The sequence below is a fragment of the Coffea arabica genome, chromosome 8e (genome assembly GCF_036785885.1).
Source record: "Coffea arabica cultivar ET-39 chromosome 8e, Coffea Arabica ET-39 HiFi, whole genome shotgun sequence".
NCBI classification, from domain to species: domain Eukaryota; kingdom Viridiplantae; phylum Streptophyta; class Magnoliopsida; order Gentianales; family Rubiaceae; genus Coffea; species Coffea arabica.
Window position 1 is genome coordinate 43,913,876 of NC_092324.1, and position 27,779 is coordinate 43,941,654.

The 27,779-nt window shown below is 38.0% G+C and overlaps 1 protein-coding gene across 3 annotated transcripts in view; it reads right to left on the reverse strand.

Moving 5' to 3' along the window:
- The window catches only part of LOC113704100 (uncharacterized), a 35,017-nt gene continuing 7,238 nt past the window's right edge, over window positions 1–27,779 (reverse strand). For 2 of the 3 annotated variants that reach the window (XM_027225762.2, XM_072060826.1), the window contains 23 exons: window positions 24,994–25,088; window positions 24,340–24,511; window positions 22,770–23,188; window positions 21,307–21,430; window positions 19,087–19,179; window positions 18,894–18,965; window positions 18,393–18,530; window positions 17,127–17,280; window positions 16,628–16,995; window positions 15,429–15,892; window positions 14,998–15,342; window positions 13,916–14,140; window positions 12,299–12,389; window positions 12,083–12,160; window positions 11,657–11,947; window positions 11,277–11,474; window positions 10,708–11,193; window positions 9,734–9,895; window positions 9,321–9,650; window positions 9,155–9,237; window positions 8,929–9,033; window positions 2,265–2,493; window positions 1–1,677 (listed from right to left, as the gene is read on the reverse strand). In XM_027225762.2, coding sequence (XP_027081563.2) covers window positions 529–1,677; window positions 2,265–2,493; window positions 8,929–9,033; window positions 9,155–9,237; window positions 9,321–9,650; window positions 9,734–9,895; window positions 10,708–11,193; window positions 11,277–11,474; window positions 11,657–11,947; window positions 12,083–12,160; window positions 12,299–12,389; window positions 13,916–14,140; window positions 14,998–15,342; window positions 15,429–15,892; window positions 16,628–16,995; window positions 17,127–17,280; window positions 18,393–18,530; window positions 18,894–18,965; window positions 19,087–19,179; window positions 21,307–21,430; window positions 22,770–23,188; window positions 24,340–24,511; window positions 24,994–25,088 — 5,871 coding nt within the window. In that variant the 3' untranslated portion in view covers window positions 1–528. Of the gene's footprint in view, window positions 1,678–2,264; window positions 2,494–5,766; window positions 6,173–8,928; window positions 9,034–9,154; window positions 9,238–9,320; window positions 9,651–9,733; window positions 9,896–10,707; window positions 11,194–11,276; window positions 11,475–11,656; window positions 11,948–12,082; window positions 12,161–12,298; window positions 12,390–13,915; window positions 14,141–14,997; window positions 15,343–15,428; window positions 15,893–16,627; window positions 16,996–17,126; window positions 17,281–18,392; window positions 18,531–18,893; window positions 18,966–19,086; window positions 19,180–21,306; window positions 21,431–22,769; window positions 23,189–24,339; window positions 24,512–24,993; window positions 25,089–27,779 lie in introns of those variants that run through there. The other variant, XM_027225763.2, reaches the window with a different exon arrangement.

The window sequence follows — 27,779 nt, forward strand, 5'->3', positions numbered from 1 at the left end:
TATCTAAATCACCAAATTGATCACCTGCTAGAAAACTACAACGAACGAACATGCGATGTTATCTCTGTGAACAAAACTATTTTTCAGTCAAAAAATGAAATCAACTCCTGACAAAATGAGGGGAGAGGTAAAAAAAGGAACCCCGTTCCTGAATGCTACTACTATCTTTATGCGCACAGCTCATATGCATTGCTCTTCCTACTGTACAACATAACAAAAAATGGGACACGTATCCCTGGAGAAACAAACTGATCCCTGTACTGATTTGCATCAAATCTCATTTGAGAAACTCCATGGATCAACCCTGTTCAAATCTTTGCTTTGACAAAAAAATTTGAGTCCTCCTAGGGTACTGAATGTAGCGTGAGAGGCAATTTACCAAATAAACAATGACACCAAATGCCCAATTATCCATCTCTGCATTTTTACGATGAATATTTAATATCATTGAACTCAATCTCTACCCTGCTGAGTGGCATACCAGATGGCACTTTACCCCTGTAACTTTTTACCATGAAAAGTATTCAATCACATGTACCGAGCCAACCATTGCTTGCACATATCAAGCACAGGAAGTGCATTTGCATGTAATGCCTGATGTGCTACATATTGAACATCTGCTACACTCCCGCTCTTAGAGGCAATCTGGAAGGCACTTTTAAGCCTACCACAAACCACGCACGCTAGCACCTTTCTGTGGCTGCTAGTCAACATGTCAATGAGTCGATCAGGACGCTCTTTGTGTCTGTTAGCGTACACATTTATTGCAGCCCCTAACACTTGATCCCAATCGTCATCATCTATTGTACCTTTAATGTTTCTGAAGAATTCCGTTAATTGACCTCCCTTCTTCCTCTCTGCAAGTGAAGCAGCAACGGCAGCGTATATGTCCACAGCTGGAAGATTAACCTCATAAATCACCTGAAAAGCCAAGTCAAAATTCTTCTCAGCCAGAGACTCTGCAATTTCAGACCTTCTCCTAAAAGTTTCGGTATCATTTGGATTCCCGAAAAGAGAGTACTTCCATTGCGGTCCCTCTGCATTGAAGCATCTGACTACATCGACCTGAATTGCAACCCGAGCAGAAAACTTGACAAGCCCCTCTTCAGAGAGCTTCTCAGAAGCACTTTTGCCTCGAATCCCCTTGGTAACAACTTTAGTAGAATCAACTGATTTGTATCTAGCTGATAACCCTTCATCAAAGTGCATCTTGGCATGTTCCAAGTGCTTTATAGCTTCCTCTTGTGAGGAGGAGTTCATAAACAACTGAATACAACAAAGACCAGCAGCCACATGATCCTTCTTGATCACCTGAAACTTGTAAAGATAATTAAAATGTTTATGAGTTTCACAGTAAAGACAAATACGGGCAAGTGCTGCAGCAGTGTGCTGTTTCACTGAGTCATCTTGTGATGCAGCAGTAGAAACTCTCGTCGATATTATTTCCTCCAAAACAGGCATGGCATTAAATCCAATGCAAAAACCACATAAATCATCAAGGGTCCCATAATCAGTGGCCAAAACATCTGGTCTTTGAGGGGAAGAAGAAGATGTAACAATTCCAAGTGAGGATGGCTGTGGTGGTGAAGGAACAGAATTCAAAGGGAAAAACAAGCAGCAAGCATCCTTGTAATGGCCATGCTTAAACATGAAACCAAGCAAATGTTGGTGGCCATACTGCATTTCAAAAATCCAAAGATTAGGGGCCATTACAATATAAGAGTACAAAGTGTGAGAAAGATCACCACGAGTAACTTTATTAACCATAAGCATGAAAAAGTCTCTAATATACATCAAAGTACCAACATATTGTGGTCCTTTGAAGTTTTCTATATCCTCCTTCAGTTGTGCTATTAAACCTAGGATTAAATTCATGTATGCCATATGTTTGGTGCATTTGCCCAACCATCTAATACATTGAAAATACCAACCAAAAGGAAATTGCTCTGAAGGTCAATATTTACTATAAATCAAGATAAAAGTGTAACTGGAGATTGGAAAGAATCCTCAAACTGTAAGTGCATGGACTAAATTTTTGCGGGAGAAAACCAATATTCAACTTAAGCCAGCAACAATAACTTCAAACTATGGAAAAACGGTTTTTTGGATGAAAAAAATCCAAATCAAGAAAATGATGCATTTAGTTTTCTTTTTCTTTTCTTTTTATTAGTGTTTGGGGCCCCGGGGAGGGGGTGTGAGAGGTGCAGTTCAGAAACAATTGGCCAGTTTAAATCAAATCAAGCTGATGGTAAATCAATGCTTACTTCCTGCAAGTAGTTAACACATTCAAGGTATCTAATACTGTCAAGATTACTACGAGGCCCATCTTCAAGGTCCAAGTTGTTTGTTGAACTATCATTTGCAGCTTCTTGTGATCGCCTAGATCTCTCTGAACGTGGAAATGTTGATGGCATGTACAAGACATTGAGATAGGAATCAGCTGAAAGAGAATCATCTAAGATCGCTGGTGCACTTCGTGCCAAATGTTCATACCTGCATCACGTAATTTGATGAAAGGATACAAATTAGCAAATTAATCTGTTCGCTCTATCGGTTTATCAACTGGGATCAAAGAGAATCTAGCAGTTTCAAGTACCAGATTAATGCAGTTATATGACATCGACAATCACAAAGCATTTTACAAATATTTTCAGACCACCGGCTTTCCTCCAAGCAGTCTTGAAAGTCCCAACAAAAGAAAAGTGAAAATACAATGTATTTACCCCAACAATTACAAGTTTGTTGACCTACAAACCCTTGTAAAGAAGAATAATAGTTTGCAGTCAGTGCACGGACATCAAATGCTAAGCACAATGCATAGATGCCAGGTATGAACTTTCGTTGGACTAAGAAGCTGACATCACAACTCAGGTCCAACGAAGAAAAGGAAGAGGAGAAACTTTAGTAGGCAAGGTACAATTTACAGTATATTAGTGTTCAGCCACTAAAAATAATTCCATGAAAAATCACTAAGAATACTCGAATGTAGCAATTAAATAAGGACTTCTAGTACTTCATTCATTTTGTGTCTTTGTTATTCTTTTGAAGGACCATTCTCCACTTGCGCATGTACCAATTCAATTGGCCACCACTAATTGTGCATCTAGGGAACATCTAGCACTACCGTCTTGATTCTCTGATATTATTTGTAAAGAGGTATCTTGGGAGGAAAACATCTAGTCACCGTATTATGAGTGACCAACTAATATTTATAGGAGTACAAACCTAACGGACTGTTTACAAGAATACCCTTACTAATATATTATCTACAAGAATACTAATATTCTCCTAACACTCCCCCTCAAGTTGGAGCATATATATCATAAGCACCCAACTTGTTACAAAGGTATTTCACCCTAGAGCCCCCTAAACTCTTGGTAAACAAATCAGCCAATTGATCTGCAGACGGTACATGAGATGTCTTGATGATTCCATCAAGTAATTTCTCTCGAATGAAATGACAATCAATTTCAATATGTTTTGTCCTTTCATGAAACACTGGATTAGACGCAATATGGACAGCCGCCTGATTATCACACACTAAATTCATAGGCTGTTTATACTCAAACCCAATTTCAACTAACATGCTTTTCAACCAAACCAACTCACACACAGTGTGAGCCATAGCACGGTATTCAGATTCTGCACTTGATCTGGAGACAACTGTTTGCTTCTTACTCTTCCACGACACTAAATTACCACCAACAAACACACAATATCCTGTGGTCGATCTTCGATCTGAGGCAGAACCGGCCCAATCTGCATCACTATATCCTTCAATATCAGTGTGTCCATGATTTTGATATAGCAACCCTTTTCCAGGAGCACCCTTAAGATACCTGAGAATTCGTATAACAGCATCCCAATGACTAGTACGAGGAGTATCAAGAAATTGACTCACAACACTCACTGCAAATGAAATGTCAGGTCTCGTTACAGTGAGATAATTTAACTTACCCACAAGTTTTCGATATTGCTTAGGATCATCAAGTAATGCTCCTTGATCTCTTGCTAATTTCACATTGGGATCCATAGGAGTATCCACAGGTCGGCAACCTAACATCCCAACTTCACTCAACATATCGAGTACATATTTCCTTTGACATAAATAAATCCCATATTTAGACCGAGCTACCTCAATACCCAGAAAATACTGTAAATGACCTAAATCCTTTGTCTGAAAGTTTGCCTGCAGATTGGATTTAAGTTTCTGGATCCCCACAACATCATCACCTGTAATCACAATATCATCCACATAAACAACTAATAAAATTTTACCAGCATTAGAATGCCCATAAAATACAGAGTGGTCTACTCCACATCTCGTCAGACCGAACTCCATGACCACACTACTAAACCGGCCAAACCAAGCCCTTGGAGACTGTTTCAATCCATATAAGGATTTTTTCAAACAACAAACCAACTGCGAATTCTCCCCCTGAACAACAAATCCAGGAGGTTGTTCCATATATACCTCTTCTTCCAAATCTCCATGCAGAAATGCATTTTTCACATCCAACTGATGCAATGGCCAATTGTAAGTTGCTGCCAAAGAGATAAGAAGGCGAACCGAGGTAATCTTTGCAACAGGAGAAAATGTTTCTAAGTAGTCTACTCCATACACCTGAGTAAATCCTCGAGCTACCAGACGAGCCTTCAATCTATCAATAGAACCATTAGGCTGCACCTTTATAGTGTACACCCATTTACAACCAACAACAGGCTTACCTGAAGGACGAGGGACAAGATCCCAAGTACCATTTTTCTCCAAAGCAAGCATCTCTTCCTGCATAGCTAACCTCCAACCAGGATCATTGAGAGCATGGGTAATAGACTTAGGAATGGATACCGAATCAAGAGATGCAACAAAAGAAGAATATGACAGAGAGAGACGAGAATAAGAGACAAAATTAGAAATAGGATGAGAAGTACAATGTCTCTTACCTTTACGTAAAGCAATAGGAAGATCTGACTCACAAGAGGGCGTCATACCTGGATCTGAAGATTGAGAGTTAATTGGTGAAGTGCGTAGCATATCAGGAGCTTTCTCAACCATGGAACGACGAGAATAAACTTGAAGATTAGGATGAGATAATCGAGTGGTGGAATCTGGTGAACCCGATAACTCAGGTAATAAAGATGAAGGGACTGGTAAAACAGGAGGAGAAAAAGAGGAACACTGGTCTAACTCACAAGACATACCTTGCTTCATAAAATAAGGAGTGGATTCAAAGAAAGTAACATCAGCACAAGTGAAAAAACGATTTAAAACTGGACTGTAACATCTATACCCCTTTTGCGCTCGTGCGTATCCTAAGAAAATACACTTAATGGCACGAGAATCTAATTTATCCACCCCGGGAGCAAGCTGATGAACAAAACACACACAACCAAAAATACGAGGAGGTAATTTAAATATAGGGTCCTGAGGAAAAAGAATGGAGTGAGGTAGTTGGCCTCCAAGAATATCGGATGGCATGCGATTAATTAAATAACATGCAGTTAAAACTGCATCACTCCAAAATTGTTTGGGTACATTCATGTGCAACAAAAGTGTCCGAGCAACTTCGATTAAATGTCCAATTTTTCTTTCAGCAACTCCATTCTGTTGTGGAGTGTGAGGACAAGAGGACTGATGAAGAATACCGGACTTAGTCATAAAGGTATCAAAAGGAGTGGAAAAATATTCTTTCGCATTATCACTGCGAAGTATACATACAGGCACACCAAATTGAGTCTTTATTTCTGTAACAAATGCACAAAAAATGGAATATAATTCTGAACGATCTTTCATTAAATAAAGCCATGTAACTCTGGAAAAATCATCAACAAAGATTACAAAATATTTAAAACCTAACTTTGAAGTTACTCGACTAGGACCCCAAACATCAGAATGAACTAACAAAAAGGGTTCCGAAACCCGTTTATTGACCCTAGGAACAAAAGAAACACGATGATGCTTTCCTAATTGACAAGACTCACATTCTAATGAAGACAACTGACTCAAGGTAGGGACCAACTTCTTCAAATTTTGTAGAGACGGATGACCCAAACGACAGTGAATTTCAAGAGGAGAAACAGTAGCAGGGCACGCAATCGGACCATTAGAGTTGAGAAAGTAAAGACCATTATGCTCATGTCCTCCACCAATCGTCCTCTTTGTCTTCAAATCCTGAATGACAACAAAATCAGGAGAAAAAATAACTGAACACTGTAGAGATTTAGTAAGCTTACTAACGGACATTAGATTAAAAGGCAAACTGGGAACGTAAAGAACAGAAGGCAGCGGAAGAGATGAGTTAATTTCTACAGTGCCTAGTCCTTTAACTTTAGTTGTAGATCCATCAGCTAAAGTAACATGAGGGAAGGAAGTAGACTCTTGAAAATTAGAAAAATTTCTAGAGGTACCTGACATATGATCAGTAGCTCCGGAATCAATGATCCATGAGTCAAAATTAGATGATGTGGAGAGACAAGCCATAGCATTACCTTTTTGTGCTACAGAAGTAGAGGGAAGAGATGCGTGATTTGCAGTTTGGTACTGCAGAAATTTGATATAATCTTCCTCAGATATGGTAACAGTCTTCTGAGACCCTTGTGCTAAAGAACTTGATTCAGTTTGATCAGTGGTAACCGTATTAACAAACCGATGTGGTTTTCCATTTAAATCCCAACAAGTATCACGAGTGTGATTCTTTAAACCACAATGATTGCACTCACGGGTGCCTCGACCTCCACGACCCCCACGACCTCCTCTACTTCTTCCTCCACGAGAGCCACGTCCAAAATTAAGTTGCTCTGTCCGATTATTGTTAGCAATTAAAGCAGATTTGTCATTAATTAAAGCACCATCACCCTGTGCATTGTCCTTAGATGCAGAACGTAAGACCCGAGCATACGCCTCTGCAAAGGATGGTAATTGTTCACCTGCTAAAATTTGAGATTTGATTGGTTCAAATTCCGGCTTGAGACCAGCCAGGAATTTGAGCACAAGCATTTGTTCTCTTTGCCTCTGCATAACCTTGATATCACTTGAGAGAGGCATTACAACATTTAATTCCTCTGAGACTCGCTTAAGATCAGCAAAGTATTCAGTTACTGTCTTGTTATCTTGTTGCAACTGAAAATACTCCAAAGAAATATCAAACATCCGTGAGAGATTACTGCAATATAATAACCGGACATAATCCCAAACTTCTTTTGTTGTCTCACAATGAGAACACATGTAAGCAATTCGTGGCTCCATAGAATTCCATATTGCTCCAAGAATTTGGGCATCCTCTTGAATCCACATTAGTTTCTTGCTATCCTCCGTAGGAGAGTCATCTGTGAGATAACGTTGCTTTCCTAAGCCTGTCAGATAAATCTTAACAGCTTTTGACCACTGTTGATAATTGGTATCATTCAACTTCCAATTTGTGATTTGAGGCATCACCATTGGCATAATATTAGTGGACGTCACAATACTTTTTGATAAACTTTCAGCCATAGCGAATAGCACTTCAAACCCAAGAAAGGGTCAAAACTCGAGACGCGTGACAGTACGCGTGAACAGTACTTTTGCTAGATGTTTAACCTAAACCCTAGGACTCTTGCTCTGATACCATGTAAAGAGGTATCTTGGGAGGAAAACATCTAGTCACCGTATTATGAGTGACCAACTAATATTTATAGGAGTACAAACCTAACGGACTGTTTACAAGAATACCCTTACTAATATATTATCCACAAGAATACTAATATTCTCCTAACATATTAATTAAAGCTCAAGGTTATTTTATCCAACATAAGTCTATAAGTTCATGATTAGCACCATAGTTCATTTAGCCTAAAACCTTACATAAAGTAGTGTGTGAGGCCACAAGGTAGAGATATCACCCCACAAACCAGTAAATTTATACTTGAAACAAATGTCTTCTCATATAGCTGAAATGCATAGGTATCTTTCTCTCTGACAACAGGCCTCAAAACATGGGTCTTCTTCCTCTCTTAACACTGCAATTGCTTAGACTTTCCTTCTATCAGCTAACCCCAGCAAAATGATCAGAAAAGCTCTTACTTTACCAGCATGTCATCTGAAAGATCATTTTTTCACAAAGAAAAAGACAAAAGAGTCTCTCTCTCTCTCTCTCTGAGAAACACAAGCAGATAGATAAACCATTCCCCTCCATGTAGCACAAGGTATTTCTATGCCAGATCTGTGAGATTTCTGTCACATCTCACAATTCCCCTCATAAATAAACAAGTCCCTGACCCATCCTCCCCATCATCCTTTACCCCCTAGCCTGCACCGAATCCACATCCATATCAGCTTAACCAGTTCCTGCTTCACACACCAACCACACAATCATGTATTTATCATCCCTATTTAAAACAAGCACTCCTCCGATCCTGTTAAATAACTTCCCTTCAGGAGACAACCCTTCTATCCCTAGCAGCAACACATTCTGGCTAAAATTATTCTTGAAAAAGCGCACATTCCTGCCTCCAAGACCCATGCCCAGCTTTCCAATAAACACAACAGTAGACACACGTGTTGGTTGTAATTGAAATAGAGGTCAGTTTGTAAAGGTGCTTAATATGATCTTCAGATTAAGTAAAGAATATCTGACACTCTTTGCAGAAGTCAAGGTTACATTGTATTTTGACCAGAGATATTAGATATGAGTGTAGCCACCATCATCAAGAGATCTCATAAACATGTACAGCAGTTGTAAGAAGTTCCTACATGGTTGCTACCAATCGAAAGGAGAATGACCAGCATAGGAGAATGTCATAAACATGCACAGTAAAGTAATGACCAGCATAGGAGAATTACATGATTACTGCCTATCAAAAGGAGAAAATATGTAATATAAAGAAACAGAAACAAGATATAACATATTTGTTCCAGAATATTTGTGAACTAAATATCTCTTGAAATCTTACATTGACCGAACAGATGAAACGTCAACCGGTGGACCTCCTTCAATTGTGTTAATGATCTCCAGAACCACAGCTGCAGGATCACCCTTATGCAGTGCAAGAGCTTGCCTGGACATCAGCAAGCATCAAACAACAACAGAAGGTACATCGCTATTTATAAAGGTAAAGGTTGACACACACACACATAAAATGAACCACAGGGTCTATGAAAATTCCAAACATCACATACTTATATTTCACACGGGCTTGGGCATAATGCTCCATGCGGATTAGAGCATGGCCCCAGGAATTCCAGACTGGGAAAGCATCAATCTGAAAACATATAATACAGAAGAACCAATTAGGAAATAAAAAAGACAATAGATAGGGAAAAAGGAAGATTGCATGATAGCTACTTTGCACTTCTTGCAAGTATAGACTGCCATGCTGTATCGTTCCTCCGTGATGAGTCGATCCCTAAGACGTGATGAAGACTCTTTATCAGCAATATCATCAAGCGAGGCTGCTATGCCAGATCCCAAAAGGCTTTGAAGCAATTCAGCACGTCCCAGCCAAGTTTCTACTTGCATCAGTACTTCAGACAGCTCATCTGTAGACTGACTACCCACACTGGAGCTGCCAGCATCTGAGGATGCATCATCTGTATCCTTAACTCTTTCTGAGTTACTCGACAAGTCAACTCCCCCAGAGAGCTTTCTTAGCTGGGATTTAGCAAAAAGTAGACCCTGCAAGATATTGCAAAAATGAGACCAAAATAAATTCCAAGTCCCTATATATTCACTTCCAAATTAATTTGCTGAGAGGACACCTGCACAAATGTTTCTGTGGCATGATATGCCCTGCCAATAGTTTCCATAGATGCATTCTCAGGCAACTGGTGGGAGCTTAACACATTCCGCATTTGATTAATGCACAAGTCTAAAGCACCTTTGCCTGCTACACTCTCATCTGAACACAATGATAGTAATGCCTTGAAACACCAAACAAAAGAAAAAATGAGAGATGAACAACAGCAGACTCTTTAGTAGAACAAAATTAAAGCATTATATATCAGTGTGTCAACTAGGCATAAAAATCAAATATGGACATGATACAATTCCAGATTAATGTAATGTACACAGCTGAGAGAGAGAGAGAGAGAGAGAGAGCTTCAAAATGCCTTATTACTCTTAATGAATGGACACAATCAACAGAAATTCGTTTGGGAACATTGACAAACCAAGTGACACGGGAAAAAAATTACAGCTGTGACAGTCAAAAACATTTTCCAGGGCCTTGTAGAATAAAAGAACCCATCTCCATATGGCTTCAGCTCTCACAAGTGGTGACAATTTTTTCCGCACTTATTAAGCAATTGCTGATAGATACATTTATAGCTATCATTTCTTATTAAGCATCTATTCATGCATGACCATTTCTTTCTCCCTTAAGTTTATAATTGAGCAAAGAAAAAGCTTGTTGAAACAAACAAAACACACTAGTGGCTGGAGTAGTTCCCCACTGCCCCCCCTTTTGGAATTCTTATTTGGTCAGAAAGAGAGTATTTATATGTTCACAGGTACAGATTACAGAAAGAATATCAAACCGGTGAGAGCTTGAAGTTCATAAACTGAAACACTGAAAATGTATAATCCTCAATCAACTATTCTGAGAAACATGAGAGACATGGATTACATACTAATTTAACAGTGTAGAACATACCAAGGGTTAGCAAATAAAATGTCATAAAGTTGACTAATGCACTATGCAACAAAGTGAAAGGATGGCACTAAAAATACAAACCTTAAAGAGAGTGATATCAGGCGCACTTTCGTAATGATGGGAAAAACGAACAGCTTTATCCTTAATAGGATCACCTGTCAGCATCCACTCCTCAGCGATGGAAACAGAAGAAAGCCTCTCTTGCCCATCTGAGTATAATGATACACGTTCTTCTTGTATGCCAGCCATTGCTTCCCATGTTACCCTTTCTGAATGTGTTAATCCAGATATCTTCCTCTTCCTATGACTGTCCTTTGGAGCTGTTTTATCGCCAGTATGGCGTGGGGTCCAAGAAAATGCTCTGCGAGCCTCTTTCTGAAAGTTGCTTAGGCTGCTAGTAAAGGATGACCGAGTAGGCGTCCCTGTTCTCGTCTTTTGTTTTGCTCTTGGACCTGAAACTGAAATTCTATGCTCCCTGAAAGGAGAACTGATACTAACAGCAATAGCTTTCGCAGCATATACAAGGACTACACTGTTGTCTCTCAATGAAGGGAACTCCTTGAGTATCTAAACGCAATTGATGAACATAATTAGAAAAAGGAACAGATTATTACTGCTAATCAGCAACACATTTAACTTCTGCTACATACCAGCGAAGCAGATTGCAGTTGCTTCCTCATCAGCAAAACCTCCAGAATAAGATGTGGGTGCTCATGCAGGGAAGAGCATCGTTGCTGCCATGGTAATGGCAGGGCAGCCAAGACACGAAGCCCTAATGCCCATAAGTTAAGCCGGGAAACCTCAGCTTCTGACAAGTTGCTGTCTCTTCTTTTCAGGAAAAAGTGAACCTTGAGTTCAAAAAGACTCATCATGAAAAACTCAAGAAACTATTAGGAATTCAAGTATGATCTTGGTCTTTTGGCCATCTTTTTTTTTTTTTTTTTTTTAAATTTCATTTCAAAGAGGGTTTTTTTTTTTGTTGTGGTGGGTGGGGGGAGATTGAAGGATGTCTCTCATATCAATCACTTACAAGAAGCTGCTTTGATCGAAGGTTAGGCAATAGCTGCATTGCACTCATCGCAACAGGAAGAGCATCATCAGTGTCACGTAGGGAAGAAAGGAAACGAGAAGCTTCTGCTGGACCTCCACCATTTAAAGGATCTGCAGTGAGAAGCTTCACAAGTTGACGACCCTGCAATTCTCTCCGGAGTTCAATGGAAAGGGCTGCACTTTCAGCCACTTCTAAAGCAGGAGATACAGCTCCTTTCTCGGCTAGCCTAAGAGCAAGACCTTCAGGATCTTCCTTACACACTGCCTCAACCTGAAAAAACCATTATATAGCGCAAGCAGGAAAGATAAGATGTGAAACATGAAAACAGCTCGCAAATTAAAAAAAAAAAGGTTTTTGCACATCCCTTATTTACATCCCAAAAGTTCAAAAGGAATTAGTTATGACCTCTTGCCAGCTGCTATAGTGATCATCGGCACAAAGTATGCGATTGTACCTCAGAAGAGCTCCTCTCATTTGAACAACCTAACAGTAGTGAGTTGTGAAACAATGCAAAGTTGTTACTAACACCCACAATAGTACAAAATGCATGCACAGGTCAATCCAGTCTAGGGTGCCAAGGATTACTAGGTGAAGCTCATTAAAAAAATTCAGTATTGTTACCTCCTTTTTAACAGGATCACTGTCTAGCAAATGACAGTTGCACATGGTGAGAACATCCAATGCAGCATCCAGCTCCCATCTGCGCAAATATCTGCAAAAAGAAGCACGTCAAATCCATGAAAGACCTATTCAAATAATTTAGAGGTCCATCAAAGTTTTACCTTTTCAAAAGGAAAAAGAAAACTAAACATTTAACCTGTAACTTTCAATTTCCTTTCAATTTTTCTTTCCTCTTATCTTTTATTCTTTTTCTTTTCTCTTTTGCACTGTCCTCATATGGATTTTTTTTTTTTTTTGGGATGGGATTTGTGGGCTTGGAGTTTGGGGTTGGGAACGATTAGAAAAGTGTCAAAATTTGGAAGAGCAACCAAAATGAGTGATAAACAAACAACCATTCTCCTAATCAATTATCCCTGTGAAATTCGACTTAGTATTGAAGGTGGAAAGGTAAGGAAATGAGAATTTAAATTCTTCAGTACTTAGAGGTTGTTCAAGAATGGATCATAACAAATCTCCAGAAGATTACTGCTGCTGCCAGATCTCTGTGGTTACGTAACAGATGCGCATAACTTAATTTGACCTCATTACATTCAATTCAAACAGCAAATTAACAAAATAATCCTAGAAAGGTCCCATAAATGACAATAAAAAATGCCATGGATAAGTCTCTAGTCACTCTACAATGCAAAAAGTGATGGCCAAAGGGGCAAATGTCTCGAAAGTTAATTATATACCCTGAGGCAATTATTTACTGCAGGTATTTCAATTCCCAGAATAGAAGATGTGCAGTTTTAAGTAATGTCTTTAGTTGATATGTATGAGAACTAGAACTCAAATACAAAGAAATACGGTATACAGTGCTTCTTGAATAAATAGTTGAAATTTTCCCACATGGGCAAATTAGATTTTCCAATTCAACTGATACTGCCATTATATATTATGTAATATAATCATGAACAGCCACACCCTTTTTGTAAAATCATAATTGCCATTTCAATCATTTAATAAGATAAATATGTACATGAGATTTAAAGTGTAGTCTACCTTAACAATCTTACTTTGGAGAAAAGTGCATTTTCAGTGTTCCCTTGTCTGTGCTTAATTAACACTGAGAGAGGCATGCAATACTGGCTGGCTCCAAAAGACACAAAGCCTTCTGAGCAGCAAAAGCTTCACTGACTCAGGGCTTGTTCTCAACAACTTAAAACCAGCTGACTTTGCTTTTTAAGCAAAAAGCTACTTTGTGGCATTCTCAATTGATTTTGGATTCTGCCTTTTATTTTATTTTTTAGCCGAAAATAGCAGATTCTAAGAAGCATTCTTGAGGTGGCTTTTAGGAACAATTTTTAGCTTTTCAAAACATGTCAACCTAAAAATGCATGAAACTTTTTCAACAGATTCTAATAATCATCTTAACGAAACCAGAAGCTGTTAAAAGCCCTATTTTGCACATGCATTTTTTCTTCAACAAAATAAAAGGCGGTCTCTAGTGTCTCAGGCATTCTATTTACAATGAGATATCACATCCCATAGAAGAGTATAATTTAGCTACTATTAGCTTATTTTGACCTTCAATTCGAATCATTAAATATGGGAGGAGAAAATTAGAAGGCATACTTGAGGGCAAGTATTGCTGCCAGATGCTTATCCTTCATCCTGAGGCAATATTGCCAACTGTTACTCCACATCCGGTGGCTTGAGTAACCTTGAGATTGCTCAGACATTAGGTTAGCATCCTCGCCACATTCAATTAGCAGCTGAAGTAGCCGGTCTGAGGCACCATTGCGCAAGAAGCGATCAGAAAGAGCAAGAGCATCCATCAATTTCCCTTCATCAATCAATCTGTTTTAATCACCAAACTTATCAGTCAACCCAAATACAGAGAAACGGGAGTTTCTGACATGCACATTAAACTAACATGCAAGTAGATAAATAAAATTCATTGACTGCTGACGAAAACTAATGTGGAAAAGAGCAAGTATTCATAGGCAAATCAAGGAAGCAAACAGATTGTACAAGACGCAACAGGACAAACCATGTCTTTATATGTTCAATCAAAGGCTTAACTGAAGCTCATGATCTAGTATAATACCTATCACATGCACTCAGATAGGAAAAGGAGGAGATAACTGATATTTGACAAATAGAAACTTGATTTACCAGTAAAAAGCTTAAATTCAAGGTTTCTGAAATTTAAAGTTCTCATTGCAGGTATCCTACAGCAGGCCTGACATTTGAATGTTTATATGAGGGCGTAGCATGAAACCACAATAGTCAAGTACATCGTATTCACGCTGCCTGCAAAAGTAAGTGTACAACTGACACTTGACAGTTTACCAAATGCAAGGTATAATTTCCTAGTAATCTGCTTAAGATGTTAAGACACAGCTTGATACTCAGTGTGAGGTACCCCAATATAATAGTTTAGACTTAGAGATGATATAACCACGCGGTCAGACTAAAAGAAAGTGGGATAGAAGCAGAATGAGTGAGACAACAGCTAATCCATGAGAGAATGTCAAGCAACAATAAAATGTCTAGCAACAGAACTAACAAGGAAAATCTAATGCTGCAGTGATTTAGAACGATAATGATCATATGATGGGAGAACATAAAAGGAGATTCAAATATACAGGCTGTAGTGATCTACTATGATAAAAATCACATGATGTGAGAATACAGAAAAGATGAAAATATACCGTTCAACAGCTCTCTCATAGGGTCCTTCATTCTCCCAGTCAAAGGAAAGAAAAACTGTAGTATCATGTTCAGCAGTTCTGGATTTTGGAGAATCATGCCAGGGATCAGAAGCCACAGAAATTTGATCCTTGTGCTCTGGTAATGCAACTGGAATATTTTTTCCAACAGAAATTTCATCAACTTCAGATTCAGTATCGCTGTCATGTTCCCGATATCGTTTAATAGCAGTTTTTGACTCAAGTTTATCCACATTCTTGCTAGTTGTCTGATCAGACATTACTGCAAACTCGGACACCCGGTGAAGGTTGGTTTGCATTTGAATCCAACGGTTTAAAGTTGGAAACCTGCTCATGAGAATAAAAAGTAACCACATGAAATAAGAGAAAAACAAATTCACAATACAAACACATCTTATATAGCAGAAAATAACCTCTCAGAATGATCAAGAGCAAATTCATAAAACAGCCTATCTGTCTCAGGTGTAGTTAGTAAGTCATCATTTAAGGAATTAGATACAGTGGGGTCACTTCCACTGTACAGTATAGAACTTCCAAACACACTTGCTAAGATAGCCCGAACAGGGGACAGTTTAACGAGATGCTTGACTATATCCAGCTGGAGAGGGTACAGAGGTATTCCTGGAGTGCCCGAGGAACGGCTATAAGAACCTGGTTTTGCATCTCTAGAAGAAGGTGAAAGGATTTTACTTTCTGGATAACTCCTGGAAAATGTAGGAACAACTGGAATACACGCCCAACCATGACCAGATCTTGGAGGATAAACAGGAGGAACACAAGCAGAAATTACTTCATGAACAAAGTCAGCATCCATAATTTCTGCTACTTTTCCAGCTGCATCTGTGTTGCCCCGCTCAAAGACCAATCGAGTTAAAAGCTGCAAGGGAAAGTAATGAATCCATAAAGATAAGAGCTATAACCCTATATCAAACAGAAACACCACCTAATTTCTTCAGGAACCGGTAGACATGTTTGAAAGTAACACATCATTTCTACCGAGATTTTCTGGAGATTGGTGGAGATTTAAACAAAAATAACCAAATAATTTCATATTCAAATTTAGGAATCCATTAAAATTAAAATAAAAGAGCAAACGCCAGGAAGGATGACAATTTATGTGAAGCTAAATAAACTGCAACCTTTCTAATTTTTTTTTATGACATTGAAAAGCGAAAGAAAAAGAGTAGGAAAAAAACAAGCCACCTTAAACTTTCAGCTTTCAGCAATAAACCTTTATATTCTGACCAGAAAGTTGGGCATTCAAGACGTGACATGTCTAATTGCACCAAGCATTCTGAAAGCCAGGCATGTTGGACTGAGAAGGATAATAATATATTGGGCTCAAGCAAAGCATGACACAACTAATGCTGTGGATATACAATTTACACTTTCTAGGGAGGCTTCCATCTTATCTTATTTCCAAGGGCGAGGGGGTAGGGGAATGTTTTCCTTTTTTTTTCCTTTTGGGAGGGGGGGGGGAGGGGTTGGGGGGAAGCCAGGGTTTCTGAATGTGTCTACTTATGACATGCAATTATAAACCACTGGAGTTTATCGACTGAGTCAAACACTGAAAAAAGCAAAATTACCACATAAACAGTACTAGAAATCTTACATCTCTAGGCCATTCATAAATGACAGAGAAATAGTTGAAGTCATGAGTTGTGTCAGTCCCATCAACAATATCCCCTATTGCAGCAATATGGAGAATAAACTGTGAAAGATACGTTGTAGGTTTGGAGCTCAATGATCCAAATAATCTCTTTTCTGTTTCTTTGACATCATAGCTGTTGAGAAGTACGCTGCTATCACCAGTAGGTGAAACTGAAGGTAACTGTTTCGATGTTCTCAACCCCAGCCCAAGAGCAACATCTGGCCCATACTGAAAACCCCGTTTCTTCTCAGTATTTGGACTTTCTCCAGTAACAATATCCCTTTCTGTCTCTTCATCAGCAACAGCTCTAGCCAGATTATGAAGCTTGCCTAGAATTGAGAGAGAGAATAAATGGTTAAAAGATTCAGGGAAGCACAGATGATCTGCCATAATACCACTATTTTGTATCCATACAAAATGAAAATGTTACCACATAGTGAATACATAAATCTTTTATTACCACTAAGAAATTGTCGTTTTCCCTTGTGTGCATCTTCAATCATCTGATGCAACATAACAAGAGCACGTTCCCTATGTCCTTGTCTTTGAAACTCCTTCGGGACTAAGGGAATTATCTCCCCCGTTAAAATGGCCTGAAGAGCCGGATATTTTTCCTTGAAATAGCAGATGATTAATTGGCAATTTATCATACAAATCATACCCCAGAAGATGAGAAAAAATACATAAATAGTTATGATGGTAATTCTGATGGTACCTTGTGCAGCTTCTTAAATAGTTAACAAACTGTGACATAATATTATTCCAGAACAGAAAATCAATACAGTGGACATGTGAAAGTTGTCCAAATCTAAAGAACTTTGATACTTAGGTCTGTATGTGACTTGACAAGGTTATATGATACAGAGAGAAGTGAACAGGTGGGGCCAGTACACACCTAAGAATCAACTTCATTCAGAATAATCAGGTGCAGTGTGAATATTAATTAGCTTAAGTTTAGAGACTCATACAGGAAGAAACATGCTTCAAGTACACAGGCACAAAAAGTAGCACACCAACTAATTAGACTACAGTTATGTTACTATACGTGAGCCAGTTGCTCGGTTCTTTCTCTTGCCCAACTTTTCCTAAATCAACCCAAATATGTAATATTTTGCACCTATCAGAGATCAAAACGGTGAAATTATTGAAAAAAAAATATATGCACCTCTTATTGGCAGACAAACTGTGAAACAAACAGTTTAGTCATTTCTGTAAGGAAATCAGCAGGTGGAACAACGTGGGATAATTTTTGCAAAATGCCATTCATATGGTCAGAACATCAAGAACTCAGTGGATGACAGCACACAAGCTTACAAATGATGCACATTTGAATTGAAAGAATTTTTTGCAGAACATTAGTCATGGTTTATTGTTTGAAAAGTGGAGACAACATAAAGACTAATTTAGTTTAGAAATTTTTAAGATGATAATGAATACACACAGATGCAAAAATTAAATATCATCAGAAAATCTTGATTAAAAAATATTTGTAGTATGAATGCGAGTGCAATCCCACTGCCCTGGGGGGGGGGGGATAGGGTCTTAACGGATGGAGGACAGAAGTTCATTCAAAACTGAGCATTGCTAAGTGGAGTATTAATTTACACATTAATTCGAGGTTTCAACATGGTGGGTAATTCAGCCTCAGTAGCTAAACAAAATGTAAGGCTAATTTTACCATATCTTAAAGGTTACAAACTCACAGATGGCAGCTTCAAATCGATACCTGTTCCAATAACTCAATTAGACATCTTAGGACTCGCTTTGTTACAGAAATTATTGCCATTTCATGAATCTGATCCCAGTACGTTGACCCAACCTTTGGAGAACCTCCAGGATAGATCTCAGAAAGCATAATTTGAGCCTGCATGTCAAAATTCAATACACTGCTATAATTCCCAACCATTCTGAAAGCTCTAGAATTACATCACAAAAGCCACAACATCATGTTTAAAAACTCAAGTATTCAGCAAAAGGATCTATAAATGTACATGTATGTAAGAGGTTTATGTTTTTGCATAATTCATCCGAACAATTTTGCCTGTCTATCATGTATCATTAAAGAGGGAAAGCTATCCAAAATTCTGATTCAAATAAAGAGTGACATCGGATGGATAATTTCTGCTCGGCTCATACTGCAACAAAATGGAATTTATAAATCCAAGTATAACAAAGAAATGAAACTTCTAACAACCATGTAGTTCAAGAGACAGTTACGTTATATTGCCTGGTCTAAAAGCTTCAAAGATAAGCTTGTCAATGTTGCAGACGATGCAGCTACATCAATGCACAGGAGGATCTACATGAGAGGAAGAAAAAAAGTTAGTTTTCACTTTTCAGCCCACTACCACAACTACCAATACTAAGCAAATTCAGGGACAAATCATCTTAGAGAATAGGAAGACAAAGTAGACATTTACAGCTGCTACAGCACCCAGTTGGGAGCACAGGGACGAAAAATCCAACTCCTGGATAGCTGTTCCATCTGCAGCACGTGAGACTGCATCCTCTACCTACGAAAAAGGCAAACAAACAGACTCTTCACTGCAGCAGCCACTAAATCCCAAAAATATAAGCCAAAGAAAAATAAGCACCAAAATTACAGTGTAAAATAATTCACTTGATAAGCACATAAAAAATCGCAAGATAACAGGATGCTTTAATTATGTAAAAAGAAATGAATCACTAAAATGACTTCCATGTTCTTCATTTTCATCACAAAGTACTACACACTTGTTGAAGTGGCAGAGACCATAGCCACTAAGGTACTGTCCCTTATCAAAACCAAAAAACATAGCGACAAATTTTAATGTAAAAAATCCAAGAAAATAAAATGGGACAAGGAACACTGGCACTCCACAGTTTGTTAAGAAATGATTAACTGCAGTTTACCTATGATGACTCAATCATGCTACCTCAGCATTATAATGGATGTTGCATCACTATGTCACCTGGTCTAAATCAAGAGAGCAAAACAAAACAAAAAATCTTATACTAAATTTGAGAAATGCACCTGATCCAACCTTAATGGTCAACTAAATATGTCAGCCTGTATTTTTGGGTACCTGGTATGCAAAGGGGACTGCAAGCTGTTCTTTTGCAGCTTAATTTACCGTTCTATTTTTTTGTCTCAGGAGAACATATTTCAAATATGTTGGTGAAAGAAATTAAAGAGTTAATGCCAAATCAGAAAAGACTAAATAAGTAAAACCCCTGCAAACTCTTTCAAACAGAAATTATAGCCTTGGAACCCTACTTGAAGAACATAACAATAAGCTATAAATGGCATAACCAGTCTCACTCTTCAGGCAGTTTTCAAGCGTAGTTCTTTTCTTTCTGCATCTTCACAATATGCTGCCTGTACATGACATACTCACAGCATCCAATATCATGCAATACAAGCTCCAATAACTATAGTCAGCCATGTCACTGGCACAAACCTTTTGTAACTTCAAACATGAGTCACAGGATGCTCTCTGTTAACACTAGGAAGCAATCCTATCTCCAATCGCATCATTCATATATAAACCAAAAGCAAGGGCTATTGGCATTACCTTTTGTGTATATTTTTCTGTTTTTTATTCTATAGCTTCCCACCTTTCCCCTAAGTAATGGTTTCGATGTAACAACTCTACGAAGGATAGCAATTGACTCATCATAGCCTCCAATAACTTACATCTTTATTTCTTGTCAATTATTTTCATTTAATTTACACATGAACGTTGCCCTCCCCATAATTGATAGTACTAGATTATGTGTTAGCTTAGGGCTCAACAATTCAAATACTTGGCTCCTAGAAACACCATCACCTTTCATCGGCAATTCTGTTCTACAATCTTCTCTAGAAATAAAAGACTGAGCAGATCCCAAAGCAAGTTAATTATTGGAAAACTTGTTACCTAAAGGCACAAGCAAAAAGAGACTAGTTTAAAGTATTCGGCAATCTTTTAGGCCTAAAATTGAATTTATTAGTCTCCTTGGCACTTTGAACATTGTATAAATCTGTATACTCCAATCCTTCCACCTACAGATCAGAAAAGCAGGAGGTCAAAAATTAGGCCCTTTGCTGGCTTTAAGTTAACAAATTTCTTCCGTAGAGATTTTTGGATGGTTTGAAATGTACCGTAAACGGCTTGACTTTTTGTTTCTGTATAACAAATAAATATATGTCCTAAGCACAAAATAATCAGAACCTTGTTCTTCTTGCACACAGCTTTGTTACAATTGGATATATTGCACTGATTTATCCAAGCAATTAATGGTCGAGCCCTTAATCCTTTTTCATGACCTTTAAGTTAATTATCTACATTCATATCCTCCAATCTACCAACTGAAAAAAGAACTGGGATATATGAGGGACAAAAGGCCCCTAACACTTGCCCATCAGGGGTGTGATGTGGGAAAGTGGAGAACAATGCAGCACTAGCTATGCAATATCACAAGGTAGCAAGATGATACAAGGTAAGGTAGCAGAACGATACACACCATACAGGCATCCTATTATGACCGAGACAATAGTGACAAATATCAATTCCAAACTTTTTCTTTGAAGTTAAAACAAAGCATACAAAGACAGATATTCAAGAAGGTAATGAACCAAGCATTTAAATAAGTCAACTCTTCATAGGTTAGGATCATACATATGCTTTCTTAATGGCGGCATCCACCCATTCAGCTAACTCAAGAGTAGCCTTGTCTTCTGGCGGTAAAGAGAAACGATGAACTGCCTCTTCTCCAATGTCATACTTCGCCTTTTGCATGCAGCTGCACATTCAAGAAAAATCAACACCAAAGAGATTAAGTAGAATATGTTCTCAATATTAACTTGCCAAACAAGATAGAAGAAAGAAATTAGAGATGGGAACAAACAATAATGAAAACAAGTCATGAAAGTTGCCTCAGTAAATGGCATCCCATGCCTTCTCACTATCAACTATTTCATGATTCTTTCACCAAAGTACAATGAAAGCAATCTGTGCCTGACAAGAATACATTGCATCAAAGGCAAAGCAACGCATGAAGTGACACAAGCCATTCTCCTTCTACCTTTAAAATGTATTTTTAATGTTCTTAATTCTAAGCTAATCATCCTTGCCTAGTCACATATGTTGGTTCAACCAACCACAAACTCAAAGTAACACTTTAGCTGCCTTCACCTATTCCATCTACTAACACTCAGGTCTCCAACCAACTCAACCAAGTGAAAGTGATAAAAGTAACCAGAAGGTGAAAAAAAGGAATGGAAGCATGAGAAAATCAATGCATTCCCAATGAAGCAACTCAATAAACCAGAGAAGATAACATAACCTCTAGCTCCACGGCATCTAACTAAACTTGAAAACCAGGACAATTGCTATTTTCCTATTTTTAGGCCCTCAAAAGGCGTATGAGATTACAAATGATTTCAGAAATGTGTAATTGAAGTGGCTAAAAGAAACATAAAAATACAATAACGTATTAACCACGGAGTGAACTCACACGTAATTCAGTCTTACACTGACTATACGTGTCGTTACATCAAGTAGATATCATGCGATGACTCTTGCAGGAATCCTAGAGGAACCTTATTACTAGTGTCTCATGAGTGAAATCATTACAAGAAGAGATAAGACATTTTACACAATCACCTATATACTTTAAGACCAATCAATGCATCAAGTTTCCTAACACAAGGAGATAATACAAGTAGATGAGCAAAAGATGGTTCACACGGAGATATGGTCAAATGAAATTCAACTATGGTAGACTTTTTGTGATGATGAGATGAAAAAGGACTGAAGATTAAAATAGAAGAAAACAAAAGATTTCATCTGATCTTGGTTTGGTGGCTGTTCCAACTATTCATTACCATGAAATGGCATCTAGTATAACTTTTTCTTTCCCAAACAGCTCACTGACAGATGCAAATACAGACAAGTACTTGTTTTTATTCTACTTTAATCTTGACCATTCTGTTTGCCTTACTAGATTACTTCCCTTCATAGTACAAAATCTTCTTTTATCAACAAAGAAAACAGAAGGTAACCTATTAGAGTCATTTGCAACCATATATAAACAGCAATTCATCTTTGTGAGAGAAATTACAGTCAACAGTAGGACTCACAGATTTAGCAACTTAGAAGGGGCAGCGCGTAATACAGTCAAAGCTTCCTTCCATCTCCACTGACGGTCAGATAATGGTAAAAGGCGTTGTAAAATTGACAAACGCCACTCCCAATCATCCATGAAGTTCTTTGCCTTTGAGATTCTCCATTCTAAAGCTTGCTTTCCACCAGTAGGTATATCAGGGTCCACTTTATCATCTGAATCCAATACTGATGATGGTAGATTCTGGCGCAAAATATCAAGAAACTGTCCTGTAAATAATACAACCATCTTATTTCCCCCTTCATGAATGGCAGCATCTTGTTCGCCCACAGGAACACTGACCACTCCAGAAGAGCTGTGAGATACAGCAGGTGTCAGATCAAGACAGAGATCATCCATGTGAATTAGCGAGATGATGATATTGACCATCAGTATCTGCAAATCATAGAACAGCCCCCTTGCATGAGAGAAATTTAACAGAACAAGGCTAAGGGTGAAAAGAGAGGCCAAAAAGATATTCAGGTACATGAGGCTTTCAGACTATCAAGAAACAGTTAAAGGCAAGACAATTTGGATTATAAGAATTTCATTTTATCCACTGAAACAACACCAATATAGTAATAGAATTTATCTCCAGACCCAGCATCTTGCATCATGACCAAGTTCAGACTATTAGTATTAGATTACCTCCTTTGAATGCACCTTTATCATACAGCAGGCTGCTAATCATTGAATGCAGATTTATCTACAGATTAATACAACAGGTCCCATACCCCCCCCCCCCCAAAATTTGAAAATATGAGGTGCACTTCCTTTAAGTCTCGTCAATTTCCTTTGAAAGTTTCCCTTAGTTCCTGCACCTTCCAACTCAAGAACACAAATAAAACCTACACATACATCCAAAAGACTCCAAATGTCGCTAGCCTTGAAAATTTTGAGACAAACCATTAGATAAACTTCCTTGCCTAGATGACAAAATTACCAACAAAATGAAATAGCACAAGTTTGTACCACAAACAAATGCTAATTTTATTCAAAATAGATGGAAAAAAAACCAGGGAAGTTTTTTTTTTAATTATTTTGTCATAGTGAAAAAGAAATTCACAAAGAGTACAAGAAAGTGGCAGATCGAAAATATATGTCCTACCAAAAGTAACAATAAGAACAACAAGACTTTATATATTTTGTTTACCTAAAAAAATGAGTTCATATGCTTGATACACCAATCCGTATGCAAAGGGCCAAAAAGAAGGAAGGGGCTAAATCCACACCCCTCCATCCTAAATCCACACCTCTGTGCAGTGATCACTTGTGCCATTAGTACTAAAACTTGCACAAGATGGATGGGTTTGAATTTAGCATTCCCCCCAAAAGAATAGGCTAAGCATAGGAAATGCAAGCGCCTAAAGGGGAGAAGCAATTAAATAAGTGCACAGCGGTCTCATTGGCATATCAATCAACAAGAACATGTTCACAGAAAGGCAGCACTACATTATCTAACAACAAGAATACGTTCACATCAATTTTGAACATAAACAAAAGTCAATCAAGTTCAAATACTTCAAAGAATTTAATGTGAGGCAGACCTTGCGAGTATTGTTATGGATGGCATCCATATGGCTCTTCAGGTCTCTCAAATAGCCCATAGTCATCTCATTTTCTCCTGGCCCAGCGGCTATACACTTCTCCATCGATCCTAATGCAAAAATCGCAGATTCCAAAGCATATCGCATGTGCATAAGTTCAATATCTTGCATCCTATAGCAAACAAGTGATGTTAGACTAAGAATCATAAAAGTGAGAAATGTTAATCATCTGATCAAGCATGCATGTCCTTGAAATATATATAAACTAACAGTGTACTCAATGCAAGCAGCTATGCAGCAAAAAATTAGCTCGAACACAATTATGAACTGGGTCAAATGGAAAGATGAAAGTAAAATGGAAAGATCAAAGATTTCACATTTATTAAGGCTTCTAAAATAGCCAAAGCATCTACAAAGCACGGAATTGTGCTATACTATCCAAAACCAACATTGACTTAACCTTTTAAATTCACATGTGCAGAATAAACAACTGAGCTCATGAAAAAAACTTGTAATAACAAAATATAGAAACACACATTAATTAAGCAAGCTCACATTAGTTTTACCCAACCAGAATTATCATCTTTTAAGGAAACAAGAAGTTACTTCATACAGGCATGACCTACAATTGAGTAAAAGGAACTTCTGTTAAACCTCTTCCAGGCTGCAAGACTAGAAGTAATTGGCTGCATGCTTATCAATTCGATGGCATCCTGAAATCTTATACTTGGAACAACATCAAACAGTACCTACAGAGAAGTATACACATTAAGAACCAGTACAAGAAGACAAAAGATGAAAGCGTGTAAACAGTTAATTATAAAATACCTTCTAAAAGTTAAAGATAGATATAGTTTGTCCCACCTCCCGCTCCCCACTTTAGATTATAGTCATATTACCCCCTTCACTGTTGGTCAAAGATTTTGTCTAACTGTTAAATTACATAGAAAGTGACCATTAAGCCCTTCCATAATGTGGTACACTGTTTGTTATAGAGATCCTTTCCACTTAATAAAACTAATACAGCTAAATTAGATGTGGCAGTAAATTAGATCATTTCGAGTGTTGGAGGGGTAAATGGGAGCTGAAATTATGGTTTGATTACACTTATGGTTGATGGAAGAAAATTGAAATTCTTAAAAATTATGGAGTTGTTCTCTTTTTATTTTCTTGCTATGTAAAAGGGACATTATACTATTTAATACTAACATACAATAAGTATACCTCAAGAAGTCTAAGTAGTCAAAACAGATAGAGCCCATCCAACTATCACGACTAGAAGGCATGGACTTTTTGCTCAAGAAAGACATTAAATACAGAATTGTCTCGTTATCCTCAATAGAGGATTTTCTAAATCATCAAAAACCTTTCTATTTCTTTCATTGAATAGCGCCCACGTCAAAACTAAGGATAATATCATATGCATCTTATCTTCCTCCGTGTTTGCACCTCCACTTCTCAGACATGACAGCACCTCTTACATTCCAAAATACTCTGTTTGGATTGCTTGCTTTCCCAAATAAGTTTTCAAATACAATGCCATAGTAACACACTCCAAATACACCTAACAAAAACACACAATAAAAAAATTTATAACAAATCCTACCACATCTTTCTTCTTCCACCCACACCACCCACCGAACACCACTACCCACAACCCCTCCCCTCTCCCTCCTCTCTCCTCCCTCTTCCTTTTTCCTCCCCTCCCTCCTCCTCCTCCCTCTTCCCTCCCTCCCATCCTTCCCACTCCTCTCCTCTCCCCTCCCTTCCCATAGCCGGACCCTCCACTCCCTCCCCCTTTGGTCACAGTGGCCGCAATCAAACCAGAGGGAGAGGAAGGGGAGGGGAGAGGAGCGGAGAGGGGAGGAGGGGAGGAAGAGGAAGGAGGGGCAGGAAGAGGAAGAGGGCGGAGATAGGAGGAGGGAGGGGGGCGGTAGCGGTGGTGGGGAGGAGGGGAGGGATGGTGGGTGGTGGTGGAAGATTCAACAAATTTTTAAAAATACCCCACAAAATTTTAAAAACACCCCAAAATACATCTACAGTGAAAAGTTTTTAAAATACAATGCTACAGTGTAGTTTTTGAAAAATACCCCCGAAAAACACCTAATCCATATAGACCCCATTGGAGAGATTGGATGTTATGTTGTTGCCTTTCAGAATACAGAGGAATTTCTACCAATTAGGTTGTCACAACCAACTATGTTATACAATATTTTAACCCTTAATGACTAATGAAAAGTTTTGAGAGCCAAAATTCAGTGATTAAAACAACTACAGAAAACAAATTTCAATAAAGTGCCTCTAAAGAAAAGGTAATACAAGTGGTCAAGTGATACTAGGGAAAACTGCAATGTGGTTACATGCAATTTACTGTAAGGCTAAGATGGACAACAAGTTATAGAAGGAAATCAAAGGCTTTTCTTGTCACAAGTCAAAATGACAAGGAATATTGCATTCATGCATTGAGCCTAATAATCATGTTGATGGTGGCAAACCAAAAGAATCCCCAACCCTTAGGGTGTTTTACATAATTCAACATTATTCAAAGAGGCAAATGAGACCCTTGCATGTGTGTGTGTGTTTGAGAGAGAAAGAGAGGATTGCAGAAGGAACAGTCTTCAAACAAATATTGTTCAATTGAAGCTTGAAGCACTGAACTTGCAAAACAGCGAGAGAAAGCCTTAAGATGAGCTTTTTCTTTACTAGTTTACATTTTGTATAGAGAAAATTACTTTCTTAAAAGCCTGGTGCAATGGTATTTGGTATGGACTGTCTAAGCACTTATGTAAAATAAATTCATCAGAACCAAATTTGAATATCTCACATCCAACTAAATGATTGTTCCAAGCAGTTTGTAAAGTCCAGATTAAATAAAGACCAAAGCAAGGAGAAGGTATACTTTTGGATAACTTTTAAAAGTGCATGTTCCGAATCAGGAATTACAGGTAAATGTCCGAAAAAGAGGAGAGACTTTCACATATTTTAGCAAATTATTTACCAACATGGAAACGATGATTACAGACTCATTGATACACGTGATAGTATTCAATAACTTCATAGCTTAAGACTTTAAACCAAAGTAGAATCTTCTAATATCTGTTACCCAAAGGATCTCTAATTCATGCAACATTCAACACTATCATTCTGGATAATACAATTCAAAAAACTAAAAATTCAAGCAAAACAAACAGAAGCCCAATTTAAGGAATTGCTATGGGACAGTATCTTAACATGACAACTACATAAGTAAGAGATCCTCGGAAGATGGTTAAAGCAGAATTCAACTACCATCTTTAAGCATTCCTATCATATTTTCCCTTTAATAGATCTCTAAAAACTCAGGCAGCATAATTGTGGTTTTTTTTTGGGGGGGAACAAACAACAATCTAGAACTATCTAATCCTAATCTAAGAGAACCTAAAGTTAGTGCAGCCAACAAG